At 44.5% G+C, this 16,534-nt stretch overlaps 1 protein-coding gene across 1 annotated transcript in view; it reads right to left on the reverse strand.

Annotated features, from left to right (window-relative positions):
- KANK1 (KN motif and ankyrin repeat domains 1) overlaps window positions 1-16,534 on the reverse strand; it is a 30,838-nt gene that overhangs the window by 13,525 nt on the left and 779 nt on the right. Inside the window, exons 2-4 of the mRNA XM_074165884.1 lie at window positions 13,443-16,097; window positions 3,342-3,560; window positions 2,397-2,505 (exon numbers count right to left, since the gene is read on the reverse strand). Coding sequence (XP_074021985.1) covers window positions 2,397-2,505; window positions 3,342-3,560; window positions 13,443-16,097 — 2,983 coding nt within the window. The remainder of the gene's footprint in view (window positions 1-2,396; window positions 2,506-3,341; window positions 3,561-13,442; window positions 16,098-16,534) is intronic.

Genomic DNA, 16,534 nt, shown 5'->3' on the forward strand with positions numbered 1-16,534 from the left:
CGCTGCAAGCTGAAAAGTGTCTTGCCAAGGCTTAGTCCTCCTGTTTTGTTCTCAGAGACCTTTTCTACACACTGAACTCAGTGCCACTGCCAACTGACGCTGCCATTATTATGTGTACAGTGTGTAATGAAAGAACAACAACCTTTTTTAAACAGAAGTCTTAACACCCTGTCAGACCTTGCCAGAGCCCTGAAATGAAATTACTTTGTTCAGAGTAAATGGTGTTGTTGCCTGACTAGGCAGATATAAGCAGGGAAGCTAACAAACCTACCTGAAGACAACAGCCATGATTTTAACACTTTTTCCTGTGACTGTCCAAAACATTTTGATACTTTAGGTGAAATATAAGTGATTTGGATAATTACAATGCTGATTCCAACGAAACATCTTATCAACCTCAGCTGCTGCTGAATTAATGTATTACGCCTATTCTTCTAATGTACAAGTGATTTATGAGTGATAACACTCCCCCACTATAACATTTTAACTAACATATATAAAATGAAGTAATTACAATATTTAGATTATATACTGCACAAGGCATTTGTACTGAAGAAAAACTAATCTGAGGAAAGGGCTAGAAAGCTATATAAAAACAACCTGGTAAAACCATTTTAAAGTTATTTGCAACATTCTGTGAGGGTAGATTATATTTTAGAATAAGATGATTTTGCATACTGTTTTCTGTATTTCTGCAGCAAAGTTTCTGTATTTATCTAGTGCAAAGCCAGAAAAGTTAATTCTTAGGCAATGCCGCCTCTTGCTGTATTGTTCAATAGCCCAATGCTTGTCAGCTGGCAAATACCTATTAAAATTTTCCATACTAAAACATTGCCTGAGAGATGTTCCCATGGCTCTTTGACTTTGTTTCATCTTCCTGTGTTAAATTTGGCAGCAATCTAATCTGCAGGTACTTGAGACTATTGCTGCTGTCATGGTTCACGCTGGGCTGGCCACTAAACGAATGACAGACACTCTCTTTTAACCTTTTTCCCTTCTCAGAAGAGAAAAGAAGAGGAGAGACAGAGAGAATAAGGGAGAAAGACTTAAGGGTTGAAAAGGAACTAAACTACTTCAATAAAATATGAAACTAAAACTATTAACAATAAAAAGAAGATAATAATATCAATAAGAAAATAATGAAATATATACTATATATAAAAGCAGTATCAAGCTTCTAGGATGATGATCACATTGCCGGCAGACACTGGGAAAGTCCCAGACTGGACTTGGTGGCAGATGGGAAATGGATTCAGGAACACATGGATCAGGATCAAAGGCAGAAGAACAGACTGACCATTGAAGAAAGAGGCTGACCTCTTTGATCCCTCAGCTTAATTTATACTGACTGTGGGGCAGACGGGATGGAATACCCTGTTGGTCAGGTTTGGGTCACCTGTCCTGTCCACTCCTCCCTACAGGTGTGACCCCTCTACACTTTTCTGCTTCTGACCCTCCAATATGGCATGTAACAAAGTTAGCTGACCCTGGTTGTTATCAAAATAAGCATAAGCAAGAGCCTCTCTGCATACCATTCCTCGGCATTAACTATAAACATCAGGCCTTCTCAACTGCTAGAAGCAGACACTGTCTGAAAAACATGCCCTTAATTTCAGGGAGTGCAGTTTGTTAGACGAGACTTAACTGAAAAGTAAAATTACTGAAAAGAAAACTGGTTTTGTTCTATCTCAAACCAAGACTGCCATGTATGACTTGCAAGCACAAAAGGTTCACAGAGGATTAAGATGAGCTCAGCTGTTTCATTCTTCCCTCCGACCCTTAAACTCAGCAAATGCACCTCAGCCTGAAGGGCAGCATGGAAAACACAGGAAGGACATGGGCCTGTTGGAGCGGGTCCAGAGGAGGGCCATGAAGATGATCAGAGGGCTGGAGCACCTCTCCTATGAAGACAGGCTGAGACAGTTGGGGCTGTTCAGCCTGGAGAAGAGAAGGCTCTGAGGAGACCTTATAGCAGCCTTACAGTACCTTAAGGGGGCCTACAGGAGAGATGGGGAGGGACTCTTTATACAGGAGTGGAGCAATAGGATTAGGGGTAATGGCTTTAAACTGAAAAAGGGTAAGTTTAGATTAGATATTAGGAAGAAATTCTTTTTGTGAGGGTGGTGAGACACTGTAAGAGATTGCCCAGAGAGTGCCCCATCCCTGGAAGCGATCAAGGCCAGGCTGGATGGGACTTAGAGCAACCTGGTCCAGTGGAAAGTGATCTTGGCCACGGCAGGGGGGTTGGAACTAGATGATCTTTAAGTTCCCCTCCAGCTCTAACCATTCTATGATTTTATGTCAGGCCAAAGCTATGCATAAGTTCATGGGTTCCTCTTTCCCTTCCCACTGTGACAGTGCTATAACAACAGATTTTTTGGAGACAGGTCTCTTACCCGCCATTAATGCCGACAAACTGCAGGTTCTTCTTGGTGTTGCTCAAATCCTTTTTCCCATCCCTTTTCTTCATGATAGATTTAAGTGTGTTTTCATTATTAGCACATACTGTTGAAAAGGGAGACAAAGCACATGTATCAGTACAAATCTGTAGCCAGCCTTGACTGCATCAGCTTTAGACAATTTTTCAAAATAAGCGAACAGCTTTCTGTTTGATTTAGCAACTGAAGCTGGGCTTTCTAATCTTTTTATACCTACAGTCATGGCATGAGACGCATATTGGAAATACAAAAGAACACTTTCAAAACCAACTCTGGAAATCGAAAACTTGTTTAGCCTAACTTTCCCATCTTCCAACATGCTGCTAATCTTTATGACGTTTTAGGAAACTTTCAGAAAATACACTTTTTTTTTTTTCTTTGCTATTTGTGAAAGACTACTAACATTGAAATGAGTTACTGTGCTCTGTTAAGAAAATCTTAATTCTTGGTGTCAGATGACAGCAGCTCATTGCCAGAACTACCACATTAGTACAGACAGCACATTTAACAATAACCTATTCAACAGGGTGGGGAAGTTCAATCAAGGTTGTTTCTTTAGATTTTAGTATTCACTGAAACAACTTTCAAACCAATCTCTAAGTATAAGACAGGTAAAACACTCATACAAATTTAGGTTAAAAAAAAGTAATAATTTATTAACCCTTTCTCTCTTAGCACATTTTTCTTATGAAGACACTAAACGGCATTTCACTGATGTGCTGCAATCTACCATTTAAAAACTAACGGCTATCTGTAGGCACAGGGTCTCCCACTGTGACTTTCCCCGTAGCTGCATCTTTCCCTGCTTTCACAACTTTGAGAACCCTGAAAACCTCCTCTAACTGTATTTTCATATTCAAACTCCATTGGCACGATGAAAGGTGAATGTGAGCTAGTTATTACCATAGAGGCCAGAGGCAAGCTGGTCATCTGTCAGGTTAATTGGAGCAAGAGTTTTGTCCTGAGAAGAAATGGACTTCCTTCCCCGAACAGCTTCCACCAGGGGAGTCTTCCTCTCCTCCTGAGCAGGCAAAATGTCCTGCTCCAATTTCAGCGTCCGCAAATTTGAAGCTAAGTGGGCGTTTGCAAGTTGGCCGTGAGGGATGTACTCCAAAGTAGCACCTGCCAGAGAAGACAGTAGGTATCACGGAGGAGTCAGACCAAAACATTTCCGTCAACAATGCGCTCAACAGCGGGGGCCGGGAGGAACAAACTGGGGTTAAGAAAAAGGAACTCTTGTGCTCTGCCGTACTCTTTTCTGAGGATCCAATAGGAAAAGGGTGTGATTGCTTTCAGAAAATTTAAAAAAAAAAAAACAAAAAAAAAGCTAGTTTTCTTTCCATGAAAACATACAATGCAAACTAAAAACCTATTGGCTTTACAACAGGCGAAAGGAGTGCTCCTTCCTTTTCCTTCTCTTTTGGTATGTGCAGTGACCCCAGCTCCTGCCACCTTGGCTCAGGGCGCACTCAGTGAGCTGCTCCCTGCTGACATGCCTGAAGACCACCTTCACAGGCTCTGCAGGTTCCTTCTGCAAGACCAGAATATCTTACTTTTTCTATCTTACTCTTTTAAAATAAATGGCATTTTCCATGAAAGCAGAAACTTTTCAGGAAACTTTAATTTTTGCCAGCATTCTACTATTTCTGAAAGTCATATACTTTATTCAGTTAGTGAGACAACTGCAATAAATTCCCACCCACTGCATTTCTATCTTTTTTTTTTTCCTTTTCAGGATTGTACTGAGCTAGTAGTTGTATTCAAATCAAATTCCAAATGTTTCAGTTATACTTTCTTTTTTCCCCCCAATTTGCTGGCATCTGCTCATTTTTTCCCTTTGTGTGTTTAAAAGGCTGCGCTAATTACGCACAGACTTTTACAGATTCCCCTGGAGTTTCTCCAGCTGTGCTATTACGACTGCTCTCCAAAGCTGCACAAATGCTTTTGTTTGTGGAACACACTGTTTTTTTTACACACACATTCCTCCTCAAGTAATCTTGCTAGTATTTCAGGGGAAAAAAAAGATAGCGTTTAATTTACTTTAAACACTATCACTTCTTTCTTTCAAAGCTTGCTTCAGTCACTTCTGCCTCCATAGTTTTTTTCCTTTGTATTTATCAAGAATTAAGACCCAGCTTCCTCATTGAAATAGATGAGTGGCACTGCACAGGCTGCTAACATATTGTAGTAACAGAAATTCCAAATATTGACTTTTAGAAATACAGCTGACATCTTTATTGCACTTGCGAGGCTGCCTTTCCCCCTTCCTGCTTCACCTCAGTTGTTGTTTGTTTTTTTTCCCATAATAGGACATAATGAAGCTGGTTTTTCCAAACATTGTCACTTCCCAGCAGCTTCCTCCGCTTTGCTCCTGTTCCCGCCCAAGTCTCCAACTTCCCAATCAAATCTCACCCCACATACGTTTCCAAGATGCCTTCTCCAGCAAGGAGGGGACCTATTGCCCACTTCCACCATTGCTTATAACTTCTGCAAGCTACAGGAGGAAGCTGCCTGCCGGGAAAGGCACACAGCAGGGTATTGGCAGAGATGTCACTACAGGTATAGCCAAAAAGCTTCCGCCCATTCAGGGAAGCAGGGGATGAAGGCAGTGGCCACCCCAGTGCCCCCCTGTACAGAGGCAACCCCTCTCACTGTCCGGAGCCTGCATGCTTGGGACAAAATGGGCATCCGTGGAAATCAACAGGGAAGTCGTGTCCTCATTCCCCCACCTCTCCTGGCTTCGCAGCAGTGACTGACTTTGGTCAGGTCTCTTCCCGGCAGTAAGCACCATCCCTCATCCACCAACTGAGGAGAAGAGGGCTGCCAAGGCGATGGAGCGCTTAGCCAAAACCAATGGTTTTTAAACTCCCTTAGTTGAAAAACAAGGAAACCGCCTCTCCCTCCACTTGCTTGGAGTGTTGACAGCTACAGCTAGAAAGCACCGAATGGAGTAACAGCTTCCAGCTGCAGCTGGTGCTGGCTGCCTCAGCTGGTTTTACCCGGTCACCCCTTCTGCTCCAGCCTCGCCACTGAGCAATCGGGGAGGGAGCGGAGGGGACCTGCTCTGAAGCACTGGAGATGTGCAAATCCTCTGAAGTTGCCTGGGTTTACTGTCAACTGAAATCCCTCCACTTCCACAGCATGTCCTGGGGACACAGGTGGGCTTGTGCATGCTGGAGCTGAGGGCAGCCGGTGGGGCTCTGGCAGGGCAGAGTGGGGGTCCTGCCTGATGTGACCCAACGGTGCGCCTTGCTGCACCCTGTCACACACCGCACACACACCCCCCAGCGATGCTCAGCCCCCCAAAGCCAGCATCTGGACTTCCTCAAGTGTCTCCCATCTGCCCTGGGACATGGCTGGGGAGGCAGCGAGAGAAAGAAGGAGGACAGTAGCAGACTTTTCTCCCCTGCTCCACAGCCACTCTGCCAGCTAAACCTTCCACCAATGCAACAAGATCTCAGCAGGTTCCCTCATCTGGTTCACCCCTCAGTGGCTGAGAAGCACCACATTGAGTTCAGGATCTGGGGTATGTTGTCCATGCCCTCAAACAGAGTAGAAGAGGTGTGCTGCTGGGCCCTCAGCACCTGACAAAAGAGGGTGACATCAAGGCTTGAGGCCAAGCACACAACAAGTAAGCGGGCATTAGACAAAATGGCCACTACACTGCTTCTCCCAGCACAGCTACTCCATGTCTACACTTACTGCGTCTGCGGTAATGACGATTCAAGAAAAGACAGTTTCGGGCCCAACACAGCATTAATACTGCAAACTGTTAATTAGCATTTAACATCAGCTCTCAGGCCTTCCTCTTTACAAGACACCCAACATAAACGTTCTTGGAGAGCAGCAACCTAGCACTTGGAACAACAGGTGAAGGAAAAAGCCGTGCTACCCAACACTATGGTCAATGACTCAACTGATTAATCAACTGCCACCCAAAACAACAAGCTCAATGAGCAAAGTTCCCTCCTCCTCCAACAAGGCTGCAGGATGGCCATGAGGGCTGGAGGCGCCGGATGCTTCTCAAGCGTGAAAGAGAAACCCTGATGGAAGATCACCATCACTACACAGATCTTAGAAGAGACTCTTCAACTCACCTCACGCAGACCTCACGCATGCCTGCACAGAGTCCTTCCCAGTGACACTTCCCAGTGTGGCGCAGGGCACCACACTGACAGTACATTAGCCAACAGGTTCAACACCTAGCCAGCCATGGCCTCCAGAGAGAGCCACACAGGTAGACTCGCTCTCCTGACTTTTGTTAGTTAACTGCTGCTGGCAAATAAGGCAAACTTGACATAAGTTTCTATGTGTTGGTATGGTGGAGCTAACTACAGCACGGAGCTGCCAGGAATTTCTAAATGTATTTTTCAATATAGTAGGTGATCTTGGAAAAGTTTATGAGTATTTTAGAAGCAGAAGTATGATAAGACAAAACAAAATACTTACTGACTTCAACTGTTCATAAACCCTTAATACAGAACGCTACGCTCATCAATTTCAAAGGGAAACAAGTGAAGCATCTTCACTGGCTTAGCCTCAGTGGTTTGAGGGAATGAGAACACCTGTTTTTAATTTTTTAGAAGGAAACCCCTCTCCTAAATCACTTGTGCTTCTTTTGAAAATCTCACCAATTTAAACCAGAATGACAGCAAAACTATATCAGCAGTAGACTACCCATGCCATTTCTAGCGCATATAAAATCAATTTATTGTTGTTAAAATGCTATTTCCCTTCCCAGCTGCAGACCTCCCCTCCCATTTATGAGAGCATGAGTAGTCATGTATTAAGCTGGTTCAGGGAACTCACTGGGTCAGTTTTAAACAGTACTTTTCCCCCTGAATGTGTGCTGAACTTGTGATAATATAAGTCTGGCCTTTACCTACTTTTGAAAAATTCCATTTAATCTGATGGAAGCAAGCCTATTACTACAAAAACAATCCAGCTTGACAATACTTTTATACTACTGGAAATCAAGGGAAGTGCAAACGAGGCCAGGGGAATTAAATACCATCAGGATGAGAACCTAACTCTGGCTGGAACATCACAGGCTTCTAGCTAAAAAAAGGGCACAAGCTTGCTGCCTGTGTGGTAGCTACACAGTGATTTTATTTTTAACCTGTTTATCGGTGCAAGCGTTTATGTGCACAATATGTTTATAACAGCCAATGATACAACTTATAAAATCCCTATTAAACACAGTGCATTAAGGTTGTCTGAAGCATATACAACAAGGAAATAGTTCTCTTTCACACTGCATGATTTCCTTACAGTAGCAATAAGCTCCCTATGAAACTACTGTAACTGAAGAACACACAGTCTTCTCCAGTGGTCTTTGATTATTAAGTTGCTTTATCCTAAAAGAGTTATTTTTTCATATAAATAACTTTTAATCCACTTTCCACTTGGTCTACGCATCAGAACTATTGAAGAAAAAAACCTCTTTCTACTAAGTTAAATAAAAAGGCAGTGATGAGTAAACATGTTATGTTTAAACATTTACAATGATTGATATTAACCCATCCATCCACCTCATAAATGTGTTACCTTCAGAAGACTAAACGTAGTTTCATTTTAAAAGGTACTTTTGAGCCATTCCAGGTTAAAAGGCAGTGAATGTAAAATTTCAGAACAAAAGACTGCCATTTGTGAAATTTTTATATGATAAACTGACAGAAGCCAGATTCACTTCAGGCCCAGACATAGGTAAAAGTTATAACTACCATTTGGTTCCAGGGAAAATGCTCTTTCTAACAGGACAGCTTCTTTAATATGACTGCAAGAGCAATCTCAATTTCATTTTCACTCTCGCTTTAACCATTTTCTTTGTGTTGAGAAGCTGCTTTCCATCCCCAAATAAGCTTGTGAAGCCAGTTTGTTGAAACTGGAAGTCAAAACCAATTCCTTTAATTGAACATGATTGAACACAAAAAATTACACGTCTGTGAAGCAGCTAATAATCTTATTTATGAAGTGCCCTCTTTTCCAAGACAAATGCGTGTGAAGCTCAGTGAAGCCATACTTAATTTCCCTGGTGAGTGGTGGATCAAAGCATCTCATGATGCTGGGCACAACAGGAAGGTCATCTCAGAGCTTTTGTTGCTTTCTCATTTATAAGGAGTTGATCTTCTCAAGCTGATGCTTTATTGTTGCTGCAATATAACAACTCTTCCTTGGAAAAACAGGAATCTCCTGCCATTAAATATTCATAGATGTCCCTGTTACTATGGGAGCTGAACTCTGAACAAAGCTCAGTGCCTGAACATCATGTCCCTGTGCCACAGTACGGTGAGGGAACCGGGGTTTTACCAAAGTCACTCCAACAGGCTGGAGCTTGCCACTCTATAAGCAGCAATAGATTTGAAAGAAAAAGTTATATATATTGTGGCAATTTATACTCCTTATTAACTGAAGCAGAAATTAGGAGACAGAACAGCTTTCAGATTCAAACACTCTGTGTAGTGCTGCCACAGAATGAAAACAGAAAACAGCAAATATTGTAATGATAATAAGCTTAACACATGACCAGGGAAGATAAGTCAAACCTCTTTAAAGAGGTCTACTGAGTTTCACCTTCAATAATGCATTTATAGGACAATTACTGACCAGATCTCTGCTTCTCTTCCAATGTAATCAGACGGGAATTTAAAACAGGAAAAAAACCTGCTAAACCTCTCAACTCCTAATATAGAGGTTGCTACCATTTTCAAATGACTTGGGCATTTAAGCTTTGCCTAGCAGGTCAACAGATACCACCTGCCACACAAAAAATGCAGAGGAGGCACTGTATTCTTTGAGATGCCAGCCAAACACACATGAATAAACAGCACTCATCTGGCACACAGATGGGACCGTCTGCACAAACGTTTTGCATCATCCAGGGAATACGAAAAATCCTTCATGATTGTCAGTCAGCCTCTCCCCAACAGAGAGATGGATGGGTCCTGTTTGTTATACAAACAAACAAATCTGTACAGAAACCTAACCTGGTGATTAAAGCATGCACGTGTGGCAGAACTGAAGCTGAGGGCTTCATTCACATGCCTAGATGGCAGACAACCAGTGCAATTTGTAGCAGCCCATGGCTTTGCAGGGTCCATGGACATGCCTGCACCTCGAACAGCACTGGCTCCCGAGCCTTGGGCAAGCCTCCAGTCCTCAGCTGCACTAGCCTCGTCCATGGTGCCAGGAGGGGGGCTACCAACCCATCAGGCTACACAATCTTTGAGAGAAAAGGCTACAAAATTTGTCAAACAGAAGAGCTGCAAAGAGAAAAGAGCTTTTTCCAACTCCCTGCTAGTTTTGCGTTACAAATAACAACGCAGAGAGAAACAACCGTGGCCACAATACCTCATTAGTCCTACACACCAGCTTTGGATAACCAGAGACTTCTTGCACTACTATCATTCCTTTGGTCTTTTCATTGTCCCCCAGCCTGTCTCCCCAGGTCTGGGTAGAAGTTAAGAGTTGAAAACCTTGAAAGATCTTTCCATCAGATGGCACATCACATTTTCCCAACCCCCGAGACTTTCCGACACCACTCGCTTGCTGCTTCTTCCACTCCTTCAAGTTTTAATTCAAGAAGTTGCTTCCTTCCTCACAATGATTAGTGTAATGCTTCCACTGGGGTGTTCAGTCATCAGCCCTCCAAAAAGTGACCATAAAACTGATACTCCAAAGATCACCGTGGCAAAATAACCATGCATTTTCAGGTCAAATACACTCAGAGCAATTTTTCAGGGCAAGAGCAGAGCAGTTGTATTTAAATACCACCCTTGCAAACTCCTTGCCTGTGAAAGACATCCACCTACAAGACTTGTAAAAAGTCTTTTTAATTAAAACCCCTACGAGTGACATTAGGCCTCTGGCTAATATTTTGCCAAACACCATCACATGCACACTCAAATGTAACTTTCTGAAACTTCTCAAAAATTCTGTCACAATAAATGGACAACCTGAACACGCTCGCCTCTCTTAGTCCTCCTATACGCTATCTGGTCTAAGAGTAAGGATGACTTAGCATCTAGGTTTGTCACCCACATCCATACAACCCCGCTGGACACAGACAGGGTGCCAGTGCCAGCTAATGTGACTTTGTGGAGTGGAAATTGGCTTGTCTGGCCAGCGGGTTTCATCTCCCTGATGTCACTAGGGCTTCTGAAAGACCGCGCATATGTGAATAGGAGTTGCTTAGTTACAGAAGTGAAGGTGTTTATTTTGCAACATGCAATATACTAATTGCTAACAGACCTGGTTCAGAGATCATCTCAGAAGTCCATTTGGCTTGCATCTAGGGATGCCAGCTGCAGAGCCAGCCCGTGTCCCACTCAGCAGGCTCCAGCTCTCATGTCTGCATCTCCATCGCCTGCCACAAGCTGCCTCGGGGGCTGTGAGACGGCAGACACCCCTGCAGCACATCCCTGTCTGCCCAGCACTGGCAGGGAGAAAAGTCTGTAAAGCTGAGAACTTGACCCATGTGCTACCTCAGGTATCAGAAGCAGTATGGGACCATTAACCCTTGAACATGGCAAACTGGTACCCAAATCACACGCCTCAAAGCCAGACCAGGTATTTTTGCCCTAAAAGGACCTGGCCCCTACGAGGCGCTTCCTAAGGGTGCGCTTTGAATAAAATATTAAAAGATGACATGACTGCTGCTAATCTGAAACCGGACACTTCTGCCTCTATTTTCAGCCTGTTTTCCAAAGAAACCCGAGGCTTGTGAGGTCATGGTTCTTTCAGTAACTTAAACCTGATTGCTCATTTTAATCAAACTGGACTAGAGACTCAGTGCTCTGAAGGATTTTTATATTTATACAAGCTTTAGAGAAATCAGGCTGAGATGCCAGGCCTGGAGAAAAGGGTGCTGGTTGAGTTCACACACAAGACACCTGAAAAGCTACATTCAAGAAACCTAAATGTGAGGAAAAACTTACTAAGAGCTCACAAGCTATCATGAGATACTGATGCATGGAAAAAAAAAAAAAGGCTTTATCAGTTCCAGTGCTTACAGATTTATTTAAATTTGCACTTCATTCAGCAAAAACCCTTCTGCAGAAAGAAGTAACACATGATCTGTAAGACCACAGGAACAGGCAGCAGGACCAGCAGGTAACTGTAGTAAAGACAATATTTTAGAAATTAATAGAAAGAGAATGGGAAACATTTCAGGCTTATGACCTCCTTCCCACTCCAATTCTCCATGGGTCTAAACTGTTATAGCCCAGAGCTTGATTTATGCATGCAGTTCTGGCATGTAGTTCTCACCAGGGACTAAAAATAAAGAGATTTTACACTCAGCATCTACAGCTAAAGATAATGGCATTACAAGCTACAATAAAATTATTCCAGAATAATTTTGTCAAGAATGTGAAATCTGAATCCGAGTAAGAACATCTTTAGTAAAATATGAACCATTGCTCCACCTGTGTCTAAATACTTTAAAGTCTCAAACTACACATTTGATACTGCGCACTAAAAGCAGGGAAAGGAATTGAGGATTTACAGCTAGTAAAAATTCTGGTTCACTGTTTTTAAGGACACTTCTGGTGCCTGCTAGATACTCATTATTATTATAGTATCATTAGTTGTAGGAAGCCCAAAATATAAAGTGCATACCAGAAAGAGAATATTGCATATATAGTATCATGTTGCATGTATGCAGACAGGATATCATATGTTTTCTTTACCATTACGTAAATGTTGCTTATTGCTTTACTATTGGAAGCTAAAATTTTTACCTCAGCTCATTTAATGGATGGTTCCATTTAGCACATGAACGTTGAAAAGAATGAGATTTACCAAGCTGCCTTTTAACAAAACTAGGTAAATTTTAAGGCAGTAAATGAGCTGCAAAAACTTTATATAGCAATGCCAGTAATATTATGCTGATATTGAATGGTATTTACTCAGGACTTTTTTTCCAGTTCAGTACCCATGATACAGATTAATTTGCACTAGGTTTCCATTTACTTAACCTCCTGTTTAGTCACTGTATAGCAGGACACAGAAGATGGTATCTAACAGTCACTGCTAGGCATTACATACTGGTTTCCAGTAGCCAACATTTATAAATTTAATAGTAATATGGTTGGATTCACCAGTAAGGTATTACAAAAAAGGGCTAAGTTTTAAACTAGACTATCAGACACACAATAATAATAATAATTAAAAAAAATGTAAACAACTTTACCCCAGGGAATAAAGAAATCCCTCAAATTAATTGTATAGATTTTCAAGTTATTAAATAAAGTGCAAGGAATATGTAAATCTCAGTTCTTGCCTTTCCTGAGTATCACCAGAACCTCCAGCAGTAATTACAGCTTATGCCTTTCAGACATGAGGCTGTAATTAGGGATTAGGACAAACAGTTATTGGAACAGAGAAGATGCAAGATGTGGTTTCTGTGAAGCGCTCTGGAGTTGCCTATTATAAAGCCATCAGCCCTGCTGGAATGGGGAAAGCACCCCGCAGCTCTCCGGCTGACAGGCACAAGGAACACAGGCAATGGAAGAAACACGACAAAATCCATGGAAATGTCTGTGGAAACAAGTGAGTTTGATACAGACGCTGAATGTGGCTTTCCACGCTGTCAAATCTGACACCATAGTTTTTAAAAATTCCATGCCAAATTTAAAGGAAGGAGAAAATTCCAAACCCACCAGCATTAGCCTTGAATACTCTTAAAGCTGTAAAACAGAGTCAACATCTTGCAAACCCTGCATACTTTTAGATACCTCTCTTTCACAGTCATAGTCACCATCATCTCATCAGGCCCTTCATAGTCTGCTGGACTGGGAGAGATAAAGCCACCTCCGTTTTTTCAGTTACCAGTGGTGGGCTGGGGAGAACACCAAATGGGCACATCCAGCAACAGCCTTACGTTTTGCGTTTCAGCAGGGAGGATTACATGCTTGCTTCCAGACTAAGTGAGAGCCTAGAAGGTGGCTGACCTGTGGTTCTGGCAAGGAGCAGACCAAACGTGTGCTTGGATGCTGGGCTTACCTGATGTGGTGCTTTTCTCCATGCACTGCTTCTGCAGGTCCAGGCTCCGCAGCTCCTCTGTGCTGGCGTATTTCATGACGGAGTTGATGGAGGTGAGAGTGCTGATGAGCTGCGAATTGAGAGATCCAATCTGGGAGTGGGGCTCCCCAAAGGCTTCTGCCAATTCACTGTAATTTTCAGCAAGCAGCATCTGCTGTTCCTGCAGCAGCTTCTGCACACGCTCGATGTAGTGATCCAAGCCCGTCCTCAGCTCAGGTGGAGGCAGAGGGCTTTCCAACAGACCACTCACCGGATCGCACACAGACTCTCCACCAACACCGATGCTCCTGGTGCCAGCTGGCGCAACCGGCAATGGAGGGGGTCCACAGGCAATGCTCCTCATTTTAAGACCAACCAAGTAGTTCTCATGAACATTTATCTGCCCAACACCACAGTCTTTGGTTTTTATTGCAGAGGGCTTTTCAAAGCCAGGGTGGCTGGAAAGCACGGTGCCCACCCCAACTGAACGCATTTTAGCGGATGCATGTATGTCCTTCACCCGGCCATCTCCTACTGCCACGCTCCGTGTCTCCACGCTCTCCGTGTTGGTCTGTTTATCACAGCTGCTCAGGGCGGTGTTTGTCCCGCAGTCTGCCAGGGAGGCCGTTTCCGTGCCAGTGCACTGGCTCACCATCTCCAAAGTGGTACTGGTTTGCTGGCTAGCTGTAGAAGGCACGGCCATCACCGTTGCCTCTGCCCTGGGGACAGCCTCTGTGGCCGTTTCGCGGGACACGTGCTCCTTGGGGGCACAAACCACCACGTCCACCGAGCAGTCCCCGCAGCCCACAGACCTCACTGCTCTGACTGCCTGTGCCACCCGGCGGGGGCTCGGCACGCCTGCTGGCTCCTCCGTGTTGACGCCCATCTCACAGATGTTTGTCTCTGCGCCCACTGCCTTATCACACAGCTCCACGGACCTCCCCGTGCCCTGGTCTTGCACCTCTGCCCTCTCCCTCACCAGCCACCGGCTCATCAGCAGCTCGGGGCCCACCGCCGTGCTCCGTACCGCAGGTCTGCAGGAGGTGCCAACGCTGCTCGTCTGCAGGTGGTTTCCCACTGATGAATCAGCAACGTCCACGTGGTCTCCCACCATTTGGTCTCTTGTTTGTACGATGGCCTCCACCATCCTGCTGACGACACGGGGATGAGCCATCACAGCTTTATCCACTTTTTTCCTAGACCCAGCCGCCTGCAGCTCCTGTTTTAATTTGGTCATTTCCCTGTCATGGGTCGTTTCCTTTAACTGAACCTCTAGTCTGTAAATCTTCTCCTTAAGGGCTTCGATGGTCTGCTGCTGAAGCTCTATCTCTTTCTCAACCTCTGTGGACAAGCCAAGCATGGCCTCCGTCACCCCAACCCCAGACTCTCTCATTTCTTTCTCTGTCCCCACAGCTACTTCTTTGTGTTGCCTCGCAGATCTGTTGTATATAACCACATCGTTCATGTTCTCATCAGCACCTACAGCAACAGATCGGGCTTCTTTGGTCAGGCTTTCTCTGTTCACCCGAAGGTTTGCTGGACTTTCATAATTGCTATCCTGGATTTTTTTCTCCAGGGCTTGCATCTCAGCAGTCAGCTGCCTGAACTCCTCTATCCTCTGAGAGCTCTGCTCCATGCTCTCCACCTCTTCCTCACAATCTATATACAGTTCTCCACCTCTTCTCACCTGAGACATGTGTTCCCACTGCTCTGCATTTCCTGCACTGTAGGATCGCTTTCTGAAACCGTACATGTCATTTTGAGAGGCTTTCCTCTGGTTTTTGAGTTCAGCCATCATGTGCCTCTTCTCTTCCTGTAACACCGAAATTTTGACCTGCAGCACAGGAATGGTCTTGACTTGCTCCTCGAGCTCCTTCAGACGCTTGAGGGCAACTGCCATTTGCTCCCTGATGTGCTGCAGATGCACCGGGCTCACATTGGTGACTGGCGTGGATATTCCCGAGCTCATGGGGCTGTGACGAATGGAACTGCCCAAGGAGGAGCTGAAGCAGGCACCGTAGTCGCCGTTCCCCTGATAACCATTTTGCAGCTGCTGAGACATGTGACCGTACCCACTGGATCCCACAAAAGAGGGAAGGGAGCTCGTGGAGCCCATGCCTCCAAAGCTGGAAAGCCGGGGCCTGCGGACATCTCCAGGCATGACCTGCATCATCCTCTCCTGCTCGAGTCGCCTCCGTGTTTCCATCAGGGTTTTTGTTACATGGAGGTTGTGTCGGGGAGGCTGGGGGGAGGGAGGAGGAAGCTGCTTATTCTCAGGGACGGTTAAGTAGGAAGGAGATAGTTCAAAGGAAACTGAGGGTCTCGCAGTGACGGATGAGGCTACTTGACTCCTCACTGCCAAACAAGACTGCTTGTTCTCATCACTGTTTGATGAAGAGAGAGACTCTGTGGAGGTCCAGCCGCTGCACTGGCCACCAGAGTTCTTGGTAGCCGCCGAGGCTGGTATGGCTTTCCTCTTCTTTTGGATGTTTAGTTTCTTAATGGTATTCCCCTTTTGTATATCATCCACGTACTTCAGAAAATCCAAGTCTAGCTGGTAGCCGTAAGGTGTTTCCACAAAATAGGGGTCTTTCCGTTCTTTTTCATCTTCTCCGTTTATAATAACTTCCTCCTTTTCTGGAAAAGAAGAAACAAAATCAGCATTGGAAAAGAAACTATGTCTCAGTAAACTATGCGCTGAAACACAAGCACAGAAAGACGGGTGCTCACAGCACGCCGCAGGCAGAAACTGCTGCTGCAGCTCAGCAAGCAGACCAGCTTTCCGCTGACTGACCCTCAACACTAAATCCTGATTAATTAACTTTTAAAAAGTTAATCAGTAGGTTTTCAAATGCTGAGAAGCGCATACCCACATAAATGTGTCCACACACGCGCACACACAGATAATGTCTGTTGACAAAGGGGCACAGAAGTGGCACAGCTAGAAGCTCGAAGCCGTCCTTCCCCGAATCCCTCCAGTCTTCCCCTGTCACACCAAGCTTTCCCACACACTGTGCTGTCACGTCAAGACCACGTACCGCACGAATCCTGCAGAGACCAATTTCTCCACAAGG

Source organism: Numenius arquata, chromosome Z (assembly GCF_964106895.1).
Source record: "Numenius arquata chromosome Z, bNumArq3.hap1.1, whole genome shotgun sequence".
Lineage (NCBI taxonomy): Eukaryota > Metazoa > Chordata > Aves > Charadriiformes > Scolopacidae > Numenius > Numenius arquata.